Consider the following 15,215-nt stretch of genomic DNA (forward strand, 5'->3'; position numbering starts at 1 on the left):
GCAATTGACGAACTCTAGTTCACCTGCGATAAGTGGTATGATATATCTAAAATCTCATAAGTATATAAAGCCAACCCCAGGATTATCGTAATAGATCTTATTCCTTACTAGATATAGTAAACGCAATGATAGCTTTGTTCTTTAGTCGACAGGGGTGGGCTGCACAAAATCCCCAAACAGTGCTCACATGAACTGCCGTAAAACAACATACCGGCGTAGGTTGGTTATAATATATCCAGAAGTGAATAAAAATCGCACAAAGTCAGGGTGTTATATATCTAAATTCTCAGATACAGACATGCATTTTCATATTAATTATAACATGCGAATTGACCGAATTATAGTAAAAACTCGGGTTTATGGGTTTTGTCAACCCCTCCCCGGCAGGAGGAGAGAGCTTTATGTAACAGCGCTAACCCCTGGGTATTCGAGGCCCTCGAATGGACCATTACTTCGAGTATCCTTGTCAAGGATCTTGTCGAAGTCCCTCGGCTTGATTCTTGAGCTCTCTTCCTATGCTGTTGGTTGACAGCGTTATGGCGTGAGTGCATATGACGTCACTTCCTGGAACAAACTTACCCCTATGCGGAAACCCCGCCCTGCTTCATTACGTTGAGAGGCTCTCGGTGTTGCTGACACAGAGCATTATATTCGCCAGTCGCATAAATAGAGGTGGCAAATCCCGTTTCTCTACCTCCTTGTCATTACCGAGTTTGTTCACATCTGTCAAATTGTACCACTCTTACCAAGTCCCCTTCTGCTCTCAATGGTGTTACGCACTCTTAAACGCCCTCCTCCACTCCACTTCAATCTTTCGACAACAACGGTATGCCTTCGAGTGTCACTGGATTTCATAGACTTTTACCAGCTCCAGTTTCGACTTCTGAGAGCACTAGCTCTGGCTCCGACCAGAGACCACCTCTACTATCCCACGTCCATCCTCGAGCCAAGCAGACAAAGATCGCCTGCGAGTCATGTCGGAAGCTAAAGGCCAAGGCATGTGCAAAGTTTCACATTTTTATGTTTCCTAAAACTCTGACAAGTCCGGCCGGCTCTGCTAACTCGCCATCTCTCCCACACAGTGCTGTGGCGGACGTCCGAAATGCAGGAGTTGCTTTAACAGGGGTATACAATGCCATTATCAGGCTTCAAACTGGGAACTAAAGCGGAAATACGATGAAATGCAAGAAAATCCCAGTATTTATGAGAAACTCTGCAATCTTCTGACGTGTCTACCGGAGCGAGAAGCCCAATGTATCTTTCGCAGGCTTCGCGAGGGCGCCGATGTTGCCATAACTATGCAACAGGCGAAAGACGGCGGCTTTCCGCTGCAGCCAGCATGGGCACCAGAGACACGACTTCATTATGAGTTTCCTTATTCCACTTCCATGCCTGCTGCTCTGTTATCACCGGACAACCCGTATCTCGGCTCCGCAGTGTTCGAAGTTACGTCTCACGCTCTGCCGCTGTCAGCAGAGCAAACGGAGGCTTGGGTAAACGGGTCTAAGACCATCTACACGACACCGTATAACATAGCAGAATTGATGGACCCTTACATACCGAACATTAAAATTTCCAACTGGACATCAGTTGAGACAGACGATGAGTTGCTGCGAGCACTCTTGCGAGAATACTTTCTCCATGACTATGCGAATTACACTTGTTTTCAGAAAGACATCTTTCTCCAAGCAATGAGAGACAACGATACTCAACTTTGTTCTCCCTTACTTGTCAACGCTGTCCTGGCTGAAGCATGCGTAGGTCATGAGAACTCAACAGCACGTGGATTTGCTAAATCTCTCTCAGCATAGTTATCGTAAAGTCACCCGCCGTGCCCAGTACTGGAGACCAGAAACTCTGGGCTACAGGTTCCTCGCAGAGACGAAACGACTCTGGGCGTTAGAGACCGGTAAGAGCAAGCTCACTACTCTACATGCCGCAATGGTGTTGCATATCATCTATACCATGAATGGGATGGATCAGGTCGGCATATCTTATCTACTCCAGTCGGTTCGGTTGGCGCAGAACCTGAAGCTTTTTGCACCCGAGAAAACGGAAGGGAGAATGAGGACTGCCCGTGTATTTACTGCTTGGTCCCTATATCGCTGGCAATCGTGAGTCTTCTTATTCTTTGTTCTACGAAATCTGGGAGAGGCTGATGAACAGGCGATAGATTGCAGGCCTCCCATAATATGAGGGCTCCTCTGATAAGAGGACCTCCAGTGACACCTATGCCAGACCCAGACGAGGATCCCTCGTGGTTTGGGGAACTCTGGTTAAGATACCCGCCCAGTTTGACACTGGTACCAATGCATTTTGGATATGTCTATCGAGCTCAAACAGAACTACGCCGTATTGCAAATGACATTGCCTGTCTTATGTTTACGGGCCAAAAAACAGCGCAGAGTTTGCCAGCAAGCGAACTTGACCGCTTACAAAAGGTGCTCAACGACTGGTACATTGCTCTCCCAGAACCCATCAAGTCGCACAAGGCGGTGCTACCGTGCCAACTCACAATGCAGTAAGTTTCAAAAAGACAATAAGACTATATTGTGCAGGACTCGAGGCTGACATATAGGCAGCATGGAGTACTGCGTTCTACTCCTTAATGTCGCCCAAATGGTACAAGAGATGAAGCCGCCACGCTTATTGACAGGTGGTAAAGCCATTAATAATAACACTCAACCTTCTAAGGCTGTTGTATACGCTTTAAGATGCCTTGAAACTGTACTTCGCCTCTACTACCTACGCCATAGCTTCGAGCACGGCGACACTTACCTGACCTATTTCCTCTCCATCCTAGCAAATACGACCATCAAGAACCTGAATAGGGACTCGGTATCCCCGGATGATGTGGAAACTCTGAAGGTTCTGCGTGCAACGCTTCTCCTCGCTGTTAAAGGTCTCTATGAACAAGGCCAGCACGTATTCGTCTCGTCCACCATGTGCCGGCTTATACAGGACCGCATGACGAAGGAAGACATGAACGCACTGCGGCGACACACGACGTGGAAGGACGACCAACCGCTTGTCCCACACTCTGTTACATCGACGTTTCCGGTGACAATTGTGACGCTGGAAGAGGATTGGCAGATGGGGACGATAGAGAATCTGGTCAGGAAGTATGATCAGTTGGCACTCGAGGCGAATGAGAATGAAAGCAGTATGGCCATCACGCCGGATAGGAAGTCCGAACAGGCTGGATGAAAGTTATTAATTAACGGACTTGTCCTCCCAGTCAATAAACCTGGTAACTTCAGATTATGTGTGTTTCGTGTCTGATGGGAATTGTGAAATCCATTATGACATGGGTGGTATTATCAGGTATATACCATCTCGGGCCATTAGATGAAAACCATGAGAGAACGAACTATTGCTTGGAGATAGACAGGTTGCGATTGGTTCGTTCCAGCTCTTGCTCCTCTGACTGGGCTCTTAATCTATGTTCTCGCTTTTTAGTTTGGAATTTGCTGTCTCGAGAGGAATCTTGCAACTGATTAGCTGACTGCTTCCTTTAACCATGACATACTTTAACCTGTTCCTTTTGTATTAACATAAAAGACACAAGGAAAGACTTAATGACAGGGTATGATCAATTTCGTCTCAAGACTATGTTTAGGCTTTCTGTAATTCCATGTGAACATGTATTATTCCGGGCTATTTTTTGTCTTTATAGGCCCCTTATAGTATGACGATGTGATCATCGCCATACTAACCGCCTAGCTAGAGCCCCTATGCTAGCAAGTGTGTGGCTGCTGTGTCTCCTACTGCCTTCTTGGGTGCGTGCTAGAAACAAAATTATCTACCCACCGGCAGTCTGGCCTGACATGGAAGATGCCGCATCTTCCCGATTTTCCAAGGTAGTAGTATTTGGGTAGAGGATTCTGTTGACGGTGTTGTTGTGAGGCGCCATCCGCCTCGGGGTGCCGTAGATGCCATCCGAAAATTGCGAGGCATTGTTTGCGGCTCCACTTGTGTCGTATCTATAGTCATCAGAGCCCCCGTCAAAGGTGCTTGATGGGGACCTGCAGGTGTCCTGCTCCGCATCATCGGAGCTAGGCTTTGCGATGCCTGGGGCCTTGCTGATGGCGTCGACCCCCATATCGCTCAGCTTTTCAGCGTTCTCAGCAGTGGCTTGGTCAGACAGATCGTCGGCTGTTTGCTTTCCGCTTTGAGTCAGGTTTCCAACGTGCTGCTGCACGCCTCCGGAGGTCTCACGCGCCTTGGAAGACAACTCCGCTGCCCTGAATTTGCTATCTTCAGCCAATGTTTTACCCTTTTCAGCGGCCTCGTTGGCCAGCTCTTTACCACGCGCTGTTGCATCCTGGGCTACAGCACGTCCCTGGGGCGAATTGATGAGAGGAGCGATGTAGAGCGAGGTCAGGCTCAGCACGGCTAGCAGGAACGGAGATGCAACTTTCATTAGCCAGAACACGCTGGTGAAGCTGAGGAAAGCCTGCCTTAATATTAGCCAAGAGTTTTATTTACACGGTAAGTATTGAGTTATAACCTACGGCAAAGGTTTTACCCAGGTCTTCGCCATAGATAATCTTCTGTGATTGGACTACGGCGTACTGGATAAAGTCATGAATGTCTCTCAGCGTGGCATCAAGGGTGGGCTCTGGGACTTTCTTATACTTCTTGGGTCGAAGGCGGAAGAGAAAGGTGTTGGGGCCGAATTGCCGGCTAACAAATTCAGTGAGAGATATTACTAATAGTCCGGAGTCAACACGTGTTTATCTCCAGAGTCATATGCAGTGATGATATTACTTACTTCCAAGAATGACCGCTCCGGTCTTCACAACTAATTGTGTAAGAGGTAGGTAGTGTGCTCCGAATAGGACGCTCAGAGCACTGAGGTATGATCCGAAGGTGCGAATTGGATCCTCCCACTGCAGACATATATTAGCAATCAGGTTTGTATTTGGTGAGTGCCATCAATAGCCTACATTAATGTACTTGTAGAGACTGTCTTTGTAAGCTGTTGGATCGAAGTTATCAGCACGATACTCTATTGCCTTCTTGATGTTGTTTCGTATCTGAATCTTACCTATGAGCTCCTTCAATGGCCCTCTCTCTTCTTGCAGGTTGTGGTCATCTGGATTTCTGCTTTTGTTTATCGTTTGTTGAATTGCGGAAGCCACTATTCATAAACGCTGTGAGCTATTGACTTAACGAATGGTACTTTTGACTGATTTGTCAGGCCTTACACTCCATGGGGGCTTGTTCGGATTGCTGAGCACCGCCGGTTTGGACGGGCATAACGACAAAGGCTGGTCCACTCATAATGATACTGGTTACGGATATATATTCGTAAGTGAAGACTTTTAGCTAGGGTTGGGTTCTCAAATTGACAGATCAAGTCGTACTATGGTTTCAACCTAGCAGATGTCGCTTGCTTTTGGAGAGCAAGAGTTGCTTTTTATTATTTAGAATGTAGAATAAATGGACTGCGTCATGTCTATGTCCGTTGAGGAGATTATGACAATGTGTTTTGTGACATCAGCCAGCAGTCATTAGGCATTCGTCATCTTTGAGCAACCGCTCCGTCAAACATATCCAAGCCAAGCATGCGCTGTGTTTAACTGAATAAAACAGGATTTGATTTTGACTCCGCCTGCTGTGATTTGCGCCTCTCATGTGGTTTTTGTCTACTTATGGAGTCTGCGGAGCTAATCCCCCGTCATTCTCATGATGCAGTTCAGGTTCCTCAACTTAAACCCTAATGAAGCCCCTTCATTTCGTGGCTTGTATAATATTCGCACTGCCTGTTCTTCTAAGGCCCATGTAACAGCTGCACTGCCAGTCACCAATGAGGGGCCAGAAAGTCAAAACTAGAGTGGTCAGAGGAGCAATTTCGTTTTACCTTTCATTTGCATGTGAGACCCTCTGCTATCTTAATCTACCGATCTAGCTGCTTCCAACTGCTGGGCCTGCTTTACAAGCTGGTACGGTCTTGGCATTATGTGGTACATTGAAGTCACCTATTCCCATTGTTGTGATGAGGCCTACTACGCAACACGCTTAATAAGCTTTAAGTCTCGACGAAGATGCTTCTAAGCTAATAAAGGATATTTCTACTCGATTTACAAGCAGTTTCCTCACATCGATCCAGAAGCGTGTCTAACGCTTTAAGAACAGATGCAATCTTTCGTTCGTCTTCCATAGTGCTAACAATGTCTTCGTGCAAACCGTTGGTCCCTTGGCGACCACGAAGATGAGGGCCGGCGCCTCGAGAGAAAGATACTACCGTCTTCAGCGAGCGGCGCAGCACTAGGATCACCCACATGTGATTGACTCAGACCTCGGAGGAATTCAGTTAAGCCCTTACGCTTATCGTGTTCAACTTGGTGCTTTACTCTCACATGCGTGTAACGGTAGAACTTTTTGCGGATAGTGCGTATCAGCAGTTCGGCTGACAGCAAATCAACACCTTTGCATCTGGGACGATGCAAAGAGTAAGTCAATTAAGAAGATCAAATAAAGGCGTTCCAAGACTCGTCGTCGAGCTCGAATGCGAATATATTTCTAAGGCTTCAATGGAAGAGAGTCTGAAGGAAACGAAGATAGTGAGGGTAATCTAGGGTTTGGCAATTGCAACCAAGTATTGGCAATTTTTCGAAACCTTAGTTTGTTCGGGAGTGAAAAGCCAGTCAGCGTTATCTGACGGAGAAATAACTGTAGTAGCTGATCTCTCCCACTGTAACCCTCCAAAACACTAAATATTGCTGGTATCAAATGTTCTTAACTTAAGGGTATACTAATACTACCGCGTTATACGATGTCGTACATCCGATCGCAGACTAGCTTGCCTGAATCTACCAGTTGCTCTATGCAGTACGGCAGAGAATAAGATGCATTTTAGTGTATTAATAAGCCCAGATTTTGACTATTGAGTGGCATCGGAGGAGCCGGTATTGGAAATGGAATATGGAAACTCGCAATGAAGTAGTATATCTGACATCAGCGCGCCATTGCGAAATTTGCGGAGAATGTCCAGGGCCTCCTACTCCGGCATACACTTTAGGAGGTGGTAAAATTGTTTGTAAGCTTTCAGTTTTTCTTGCACCTCATCGTATTTTCCATTCCGGAATGCATAAGGCCCAATTTGAAGCCTGGTAATGGCACTGGATACCTCTTTTAAGGCAAACTCTACATTCTAGCCCTTTTCCACAGTACTAATGGGATACATTGGCGACTTAGCGGGATGACTATTCTACCTTTAAAGAAGTACATAAAACAAGATTTATCTGCATATACCTTAATCTTTCGTTTCCGGCACGAATCACAGGCGATCGTCATCATGTCGGCTCGGGGACGTAGCTATGATAAAGATGATCCTTGATCAGAAGCAGGTAAGAGACGAATACCTCATGTTTTCATCATAGTCACCGAATGAGGTATTTTCGTCGCAGTCAATTCACAGCTCGGTTCTTTCACTATCATCACCTCCGCCGACACTATTTCTTGCGTACCATGAAGGGCAGCATAGGTAGGGCGAGAGGAAGATAGCATCCTTACCTTTGGTAGTCGCTGCTAGTTCAATTCACGAACCAGACTATCAGATACACTGTTATTCTGGTAGCGAGATTTGGTACAATACAAAGCTGGCCCGCAATGTAGGCAGTGAGGTCATCATTAAGCATGGTAACGGCCCCTCCTTATCAAGACTTACTGTCGGTAACGTCATGCCTACGTCTATCCATTCCAGCTCAATTGTGGCTCGTCTGCCACCGACTTCGGGCACGAATTAACATCCAGTTTCCTTAAAATTGGTTTCCATATCAACAAAGACGCTACTATAAATAAATCCCATTAATGAACACTCTGAATCCTTATAATAACAACTAAAAAGGGGTAAGAGACGATTCTCGTAGCTCCACGTTCTACCGCTACGAGCTGTTATGTCTGTTCAACCTACCAGACAACTACGTAATGAGTGAAGGAGGATCTATGGCAGTAGATTTCATAAGAAATAATCTGGGTTTTGATACTCTCAATACATTATCCGTCTCCTCCAACCCATTGTGGGAGCAATGGTGTTTGATGGACCAACGAGCCCTTCTACAGTCGACAGAAGGAAGCACTTTAGCGAGCGTTTACGAGCAGAGTCAATTCTTGTTCAACGATTCCATGCTTAACTCCGCAACCAGTTCTTTGGATCACTAGCGTGATCCATACCCTTCCGCCACCTTCACAGTTACACCCTCAGTCTTTCAGACGTCATCTCCCCAAACCTCTCACCAGTTAGGCATTCCATCTCCGCCCTTACCGGCTGAAGAGGGGCGTCAAAAGCGGAAACGTTGCTCAAGTGAAATTTCAGCTTGCAAGCCTTTGAGACGAAATATCTCTCGAGACAGCAAAGCCAATACAGCAACGGGAGGAAGAGGTGCTGACCGTTCAAACAGACCATGCGGTACCTACGGCCGCCATGGTAGTGAGCACTTGGACCAACAGCGGAGAACCATAGCCAAAATATAAAAGAAAGGAATCATATTGCGGCCAGCACATTCCGAACTAAGAAGCGAGAACATACGCTAACAGCCCAGTCAGAGGAGCAAGAGTTGGAACGAACCAATCATGCCCTGACCAACTACGTAGCCAACTTGACTCGTGAGGTCCAGGAGCTCAAGATGAAGCTTTTACAATATACCGGTTGTGACTGCTCGCTCATTTATGAGTACCTTGCCGCAGAGGCCCAGCGTTACGTTTGTGGACTCAGTGAACAATCGTAGCACGACGCTATTTCCCTTCGCGCAGCATGGAATTAAAATACTATATGGGGAAGTGAACAGCAATAATACTATTACGTTTTGGTATATTTGCCCTAGTGTAAATATGCATTAGGTTCTTATTTTCATACAATAACCGTGTCGGCATGAGCACGGGAATCGTTCTGTAATTATAGTTGCCCTAAAATGACGCTGTCGTCTCACCATTCGCCTATCTCCTAGCCGCCTCGCCATATCTTTATGTTAGAACATTTTGAAGTGCTCCACGTGCGATGCCCCCGGCTGGCTTTATAGCCCTTAGAGAGAGCTCGAAGCTTTACCTCTGGTATCTGTACCTCGCTGTGGCAGTCTCGACTACATAAATAGCAATAGTAGACAGTTCATGGATCAGCTTATGAATCAACTCAAATGCTACGCCAGCCTATACAACGACACCATAGGCATACAGCTCTATCCTAGCATGTTCTACTCGTGGTTAGGTCAACATTTCCGACGTAGACAGGCTGGTGGAGGACCGCAGCACTTCCTATGTGCCAGAAGAACGTTTCGTTTGTCCATGCTCTTTATGGCCGAGAAGATGTGCGTTGTGGGTTCTTCCCTGAGAATTGGATAGCCTGGTTTTACGTTAGGACGTGTGAAACCGGTAGGTGGTGGAAGGGTATACCTGAGCCAACGATGTCCAGAGACAAAGTCGGTGCCATCGTCGATGGCGAAAGGGAGCTTGTGAGATTAGCATATTCCTTTGGAGGTTAGCGTCAGAGAAATTGCATACCCAGGCCAACTGGGTTGAAGAGCAAGAAGCAACTTTCAGTCCCTTCAACCTTTGACATATCGATCTGTGAATAGTATCAATCGCCAGTATCAGTAAGTTGCTAGGAGCCAAAGGTACTTTAAAAGACCTGACGGGCTACAGCAGGTTGTGCCTGATACAGCCATGAATTATTGTCTAAACTGTAATTTGTCCAATGAAATCTAAAGGTCGGGGGAACGGACCGATAGGCCATTTCTGAAGACCAGACCTTGTGTGAAGCTGAAAATCTATACTAATTGTAAGAGTGTCTGCAACCTCATTGCCCCACACGGTCTCCAGCTAAAAAGTATAAGAGGTGATCAATTCACACCGTCAACCTTTGCTTCGCCGCAACTTCTCGAAAGTACAGCTCATGAGCCAAGAGTATGTCAACGCCAACTACAGATCCTCTAGTCGGACTCCATTGCATCAACTGGTCCCAATTCACTGACGCATACAGCCTAGCCTACGCTGTGCCAATCTCCTTGAGAGAACTCCAATCCACCGACCCGGATGCCTATCTAACAGCACTTGACGAATGCTGGTCTAGAATCTGTCATCAAGCTACCCACTACAGTGCCTCAGTCAAAGCTATACCTATTTCTGTATTCTTTGATCGACCATCAGGTCACCAGAAACCGACACAATCTTCTGTTTCTTTTCACTGACCTTGCAGTTGGCGATTCATTGTGGTGTGTCCCAAGTGGCCTTAATGTTGTAGAGTCGGCAAGGAAAATTGCCAAGATGGAAGATACAGAATATAATAAACATGCACTGTGCGAGCTCAAGACATACTAGGCAGTCGAGCAAGGACTGGCTTCTATTGTTCGTTGTCTAGAGGAGGAGTCACCTGCCATGCGATGGACGGCGGCTGCTCATGCTTTGGCGTTATTCCCACGCCATTTGGATATGTCAGTGCCGCCTCTCTCGAACCTGCTCAGCCGGGAGACCTGCAACGTTATGCGTGGTACAGCTGTGCTTAGCCTAGCCATATTATTCCCCTCCTGGATGATGATTCGAGGAAGAGCAGCAGTATATGCAAAGTCCAAGGCAATTATGCTGCTAGCTGCAGCAAAGATATGGTTGATAATATTTTATATGGTTTTGTGCCCTTGCGCTTATAATGCCCAGTCTGGTGCAAGAGGAAGTTTTTGAGAAAGCAGAGCGTTTGCTAATGGATGAAGCGTACCGAGCTTCATTAGAGGTAAGTATTGATCCTGATGCGGAATTTTCTATGTATTTGTTTAAACTAGCTACAGCGACACTTGAGAGGATGCAAGCCTACCTTTAAATATACCAACCAGCAATTTCCGGATCTGTGCTCTACCTTGGTTGCGAAGGGTTTGATGTTTTATCGTGTAGTTTTTGATGCGCCTCCTTGATTTTCACATTTTCTTCCGCCAGGACGACACAACCAAGAATCAGCCCACATTGCTACTAAATTGTTACAACTCAACAAAGTCGTAACGCACGTGAGATATGTTGAACCCGTATGTGGAAATTTTTCTGTATTCTGATTATGTTGTCTGTTTGTTCGCTATGTGGCCTGACAATTTCCCCTCTTTTTGGGTATATGCCTTACGCTATCCCTTTTCTAGCTTCTCCTAGTCAGATGAATCTGCCTTTAACCCTTTTGAGGTTCCTTTGGCTGAAATGAACCGCTAACCGACTTGTACAGGGTAGCTTCGGTTCAACAAATAGAGCAGGTTAAGTATATTTAAGTACAGATATTTTATTAATAGCTAATAAGCTAGGTTCTATCTAGAATTTAAAGGATTTTATATATACTTAGCAATATGCAAGTTAAATACAGTTAGTTTGACTCTGTTTATTACATAAGTTAAATAGCATGCATTTAAATGTTACAGGGTAAGTAGTTATCTATTAGTAGGAAAAAGCAGGGGTATCCACCTCACGCGCATTAAGACTTGTTGGGTTGTAACAATGATGATGACTGTGTCCCAACACACATAGGTGCCAATACTGGCATCAATGCATTGCGCCACTAGCTTATAGTGGCCCTTTTAGAGCCTCTCATCATATGAGCAAGCCGAGTATCATATCATCTCATTAATCCTTCTTGACACCAACATTTTTCTTCAACCCAACACCTGCCATGAAAGCGACACGAACAGCAGCCTGACCCCATAAGCTCCCTAAATTGACCCAATCCTCCCATCTCCACGCTCCAGGGTTCCAGAAGACGCTCCCCAGCGCAGCCCAGCTGGCGTACATGTGCAGCGCGTCACATATCAAAATTCCAGTAATAATAGTGCGCCAGACGCGTAAATCGTTTGTAGTTCTCAGTAGGACAGCCTCATTAAATGCGAAGAGCGTGTATGTTGCCGCAACTTGGTCATACATGACTCGGTTGTCGGGCGCGTATCTACTTCCAGGGCTCATGGTGTTGAGAATCAGCGCGGGGTCGGTCCATAAAAGTATGGAACCCAAGAATGCGGCTGCTGGTTCGAACCAGAGGAACACGAAGCGGTAGAGGAATGGGACGTGGGTGAGTGTTTGTTGCGCCATGATTAGACTGCGTTGTAGTTTCGTGCTAGGGGGCCAAAAAGTAAATAGAACCTGACTACGGGTGTAGGTAACGGCGTGCAATGGGGAGGGGGAAGCTTAAATATCCACCTCAACGTCTAGCCGAAAGCCTTTTCCCGGACCTAACGGATGACGGCAGTTGGAAGATGGTGTTATCACGTTTCATCGCAACTTGGCCTAATTTACTCAAGGCTCCGATACTGGATATCGATCGGCGTTGGCCTTTTTGGTAAGAAAGTACAGAAATGGCCAAGGAATCAATCGAGGGAATAATTGCAAAAAAGAGCAAAAATTGATCACGCTGGGGATCGAACCCAGAATCTTCTGATTCGTAGTCAGACGCCTTGCCATTGGGCCACGCGACCGGTGCTGTTTAATGGAAAGGTTGGAAAAACAGGGGTACACATAGCTCGTATCGTTGATCGTTGGCAATGAGCCGCAATCTGATGCCTTGTGACCTTCCAATCTATATCCTAGAACGCAAAACTGTGCTGTGTTCTATCATGATGTCTTGCACCTATTGTTTTTCGTGTCTCGTGGAGATGAAGTTGTGTGGCGTAGTGACATAAGCCCATGGTCAGAATGCAAAGATTGGCAGCGTATGTACGCCATCACTATTGTTTTCTTCCCCACAAAAATAAGAGATTCATGCATCACAACGAAAGAAACGATCAATTTGCAATTTAGTTCAGTATCAGTTATTAATTCATTTAATATTGATTCAAGGGTCTTGCGTATACAACAAACACGATAGGTGGAAATTTAATCAATTTACCCCAAAGCGCTGACTACGCACAGATCAAAAACAGTACCTACGTGATTGAATCTGAGCAACAGATTCAGTACATCAAATTAACAGAACTATATGGCCAACGCAGTCAATTACAAGCGTGCGGGTCGAGGCCAATCACCGTCTCGAGCCAACTCAACCTGCGCGAGATAAATTGCTTGATCTTCAGCATCCTCAAAAGTCTGTACAGTAGCTGACCCATTTGGCTTAAAGTATGGTCCATCAACCTCACACTGCGTCTCATTCGCAGCAGGTAAGGTTCCATTGTAGAGGAATCCTCTAACGTGCTTAGCGAGGCAAAGCGATGGAGCTGCAACAGAGCAGTGTCCGTAGCCCTTGACCTCGACAAGGCGCGAATCTTTGAACGCGGCAAGGGCGCTTCGAGCTGAGACGAGGGGACAGACAGGGTCGTAAGATGTTGTCAAGATGAGGAGAGGATGGGCAGTCTCTACACCGTTACGTGGAACGTAGTTGTGTGTCTTGGGAATGCGCCATTGCTGCTTGGCGAAGAGATAAACGAGATCGTCTGGGGCAAAAACGCTGCGGTTAAAGGTAGGCGTGACAATCTCCAGAAGAGAGTCCAGATCCTGCGGCCAGTGCTCAGGACCCGCTAGTCCATCATTCAGCGAAACAGTGTAGAGCGCGTCACTATTGCCTTCACCGTCAAGTCCATATTCCATTAGAGCTGGCGTCGCGTTACCGCGGAGAAGCTGTTCCATCTTCTCGGCGAACATGTACCACCTCTCAGGCTTGTACAGCACTGGGAACAGCGCTCCGTACCAGATCTTTTGATAGTCTAGTAGGCCGTACACGCTGTTGTTGACATACACGTTCATTGGCTGCTCCTTGAGATCGCCGACGAAAGAGACGAACTTCTTCTTGAGACCTTGCCAAGAGTCTGCCATCGAAAACAACGGACAAGCATCTCCGGACTTGAAGCACTCCTTAAGTAGACCGTCAAAAACATTCTCAGTATCAACAAGGTCCTCTCCATCAAGACGCGCTTGATACCAGAGGAATTGGTTGACAACTCCATCAATGATGACTCTGTGAGATCGCTTAGGGAATAAAGTGGCATAAGTTTGGCCCAGGAGAGTTCCGTAGCTGAAACCCCAGTAGTACATATCCTTTTGTCCGACAGCATCGAGAATGCTGTTCATGTCGGCGGCGGTTTGGGGAGTGTTGATGTATTTTCCATGTTCGCCCATGGTGTCTTCACAAGCCCTGACATAGTTATGTGTCCAAGCGAATACCTCGGGGCCATCCTTTGACATGTCCAAATCGTGAACGGACCCGAGCTGTTGACGCGCCTCTTTCGTGGGATAGCATGACGCTAGCGGGGTTGACGAGTTGATACCACGGGGATCAAAGGTGAGGAGATGAAGTCCGTCGCCGACAATAGTGCTGAGCTGCTCTCCCCTTCTATGAAGAAACTCGAAACCACTGCCACCAGGTCCACCAGGGTTCAGCAGCAGATTAGGGCTTCCGTCCTTTCCGCGCAATCGCGCAATGGCTACGTTGAAGGTCTTGTTGCTAGCATCAGGATTGAACTGATCAATCGGCACGTCAATGCTGCTGCACTCGAGGGGACGGTTATTAATCTCCCCGCACGGCTTCCATTCGATGTTCTCACCCACATACGTCGTATGCTGACTGTGGGGATGGTGACTATGTGGGCAGTGCACTGGCATGCGAGGGGTGAGCCAATGCAAAGCAGCAACCGTGAGCGCGCCTGCGCCAAACACCTTCCATTTGTTAATGCGTGATTTAGGCCGGGGCTGGGCCCAAATGTCTGCGGGAGTGATCTTTTCGCTCATTTTGATAGGTTTGTTGATGATGGTTGGGATCAAGATGAGATGAGATGAGACGAGGTGGCTTAATTTAGGGATGGCGAGTTATAACAAACAGACGCCACGTGAGCATCCCTGCTATTCGTCATCAAACACGTCTAGCGACGATGAGATTTAGTCGGCTAGGTAACTTTTGTATTGCTTGCAACGCTGGGGGCCTAACGACAGGTTTACAATTGGTTGTTGATGATAGAAGGATCATGCAACGTATATTAATAAATCCAAAAGGTCCAGTCTATCAATTATTGGCAAGCCTGAAGAGGAAGGAAAAAAACCAGCGTAACTGGTTCTGTCGCGTCGACTGATACGTTACGTGTTCCATACGTAAACAGCTCAAAATAGGCTAAACCATATCTGCTCGATTAAACGACAACCGAATAAGCTCGGTTATTAAGTGCTTAGAATATCTTGCCATTTGGAACACCTAGTCGATGCTGCAGATTAGTTTCTGAACTAAAACGTCATAGAATCCCGAGGCTTGCTCTCAATGAAGACATAGACATAGC

At 46.6% G+C, this 15,215-nt stretch overlaps 5 protein-coding genes and 1 non-coding gene across 6 annotated transcripts; 2 read left to right on the forward strand and 4 right to left on the reverse strand.

Annotated features, from left to right (window-relative positions):
• Positions 1-620: 620 nt before the first annotated feature.
• On the forward strand, positions 621-3,207 carry EDB82DRAFT_566455 (uncharacterized protein; the record flags this gene model as incomplete). Its single annotated transcript, XM_025734288.2, has 5 exons — positions 621-996; positions 1,083-1,757; positions 1,807-2,114; positions 2,174-2,521; positions 2,583-3,207. Exons 1-5 carry the CDS (start codon positions 829-831, stop codon positions 3,205-3,207), a joined length of 2,124 nt encoding a protein of 707 aa, XP_025585109.2. The 5' UTR covers positions 621-828.
• Positions 3,208-3,649: 442 nt separating this feature from the next.
• On the reverse strand, positions 3,650-5,397 carry EDB82DRAFT_163343 (Reticulon-domain-containing protein). The gene is made up of 6 exons (XM_065607094.1): positions 5,211-5,397; positions 5,051-5,143; positions 4,950-4,981; positions 4,775-4,892; positions 4,515-4,711; positions 3,650-4,456 (listed from the first exon to the last, which is right to left on the reverse strand). Exons 1-6 carry the CDS (start codon positions 5,284-5,286, stop codon positions 3,803-3,805), a joined length of 1,170 nt encoding a protein of 389 aa, XP_065464708.1. The 5' UTR covers positions 5,287-5,397; the 3' UTR covers positions 3,650-3,802.
• Positions 5,398-9,824: 4,427 nt separating this feature from the next.
• Positions 9,825-10,283, forward strand: EDB82DRAFT_163410 (uncharacterized protein). Its single transcript, XM_065607096.1, has one exon. The coding sequence runs from the start codon at positions 9,909-9,911 to the stop codon at positions 10,188-10,190; it is 282 nt and encodes a 93-aa protein (XP_065464709.1). The 5' UTR covers positions 9,825-9,908; the 3' UTR covers positions 10,191-10,283.
• Positions 10,284-11,271: 988 nt separating this feature from the next.
• On the reverse strand, positions 11,272-12,348 carry EDB82DRAFT_498017 (uncharacterized protein). The gene has a single exon (XM_025734290.2). The coding sequence runs from the start codon at positions 12,049-12,051 to the stop codon at positions 11,593-11,595; it is 459 nt and encodes a 152-aa protein (XP_025585111.1). The 5' UTR covers positions 12,052-12,348; the 3' UTR covers positions 11,272-11,592.
• A 14-nt stretch (positions 12,349-12,362) lies between these two features.
• On the reverse strand, positions 12,363-12,434 carry EDB82DRAFT_t155. Its single transcript has one exon. It is a non-coding gene; the product is annotated as a tRNA-Arg (tRNA).
• A 313-nt stretch (positions 12,435-12,747) lies between these two features.
• EDB82DRAFT_498018 (Alpha/Beta hydrolase protein) lies at positions 12,748-14,956 on the reverse strand. Its single transcript, XM_025734291.2, has one exon. The coding sequence runs from the start codon at positions 14,674-14,676 to the stop codon at positions 12,952-12,954; it is 1,725 nt and encodes a 574-aa protein (XP_025585112.1). The 5' UTR covers positions 14,677-14,956; the 3' UTR covers positions 12,748-12,951.
• Positions 14,957-15,215: the final 259 nt, after the last annotated feature.

The sequence above is a fragment of the Fusarium venenatum genome (genome assembly GCF_020744135.1).
Source record: "Fusarium venenatum strain MPI-CAGE-CH-0201 chromosome Unknown EDB82scaffold_2, whole genome shotgun sequence".
Classification (NCBI taxonomy): Eukaryota; Fungi; Ascomycota; class Sordariomycetes; order Hypocreales; family Nectriaceae; genus Fusarium; species Fusarium venenatum.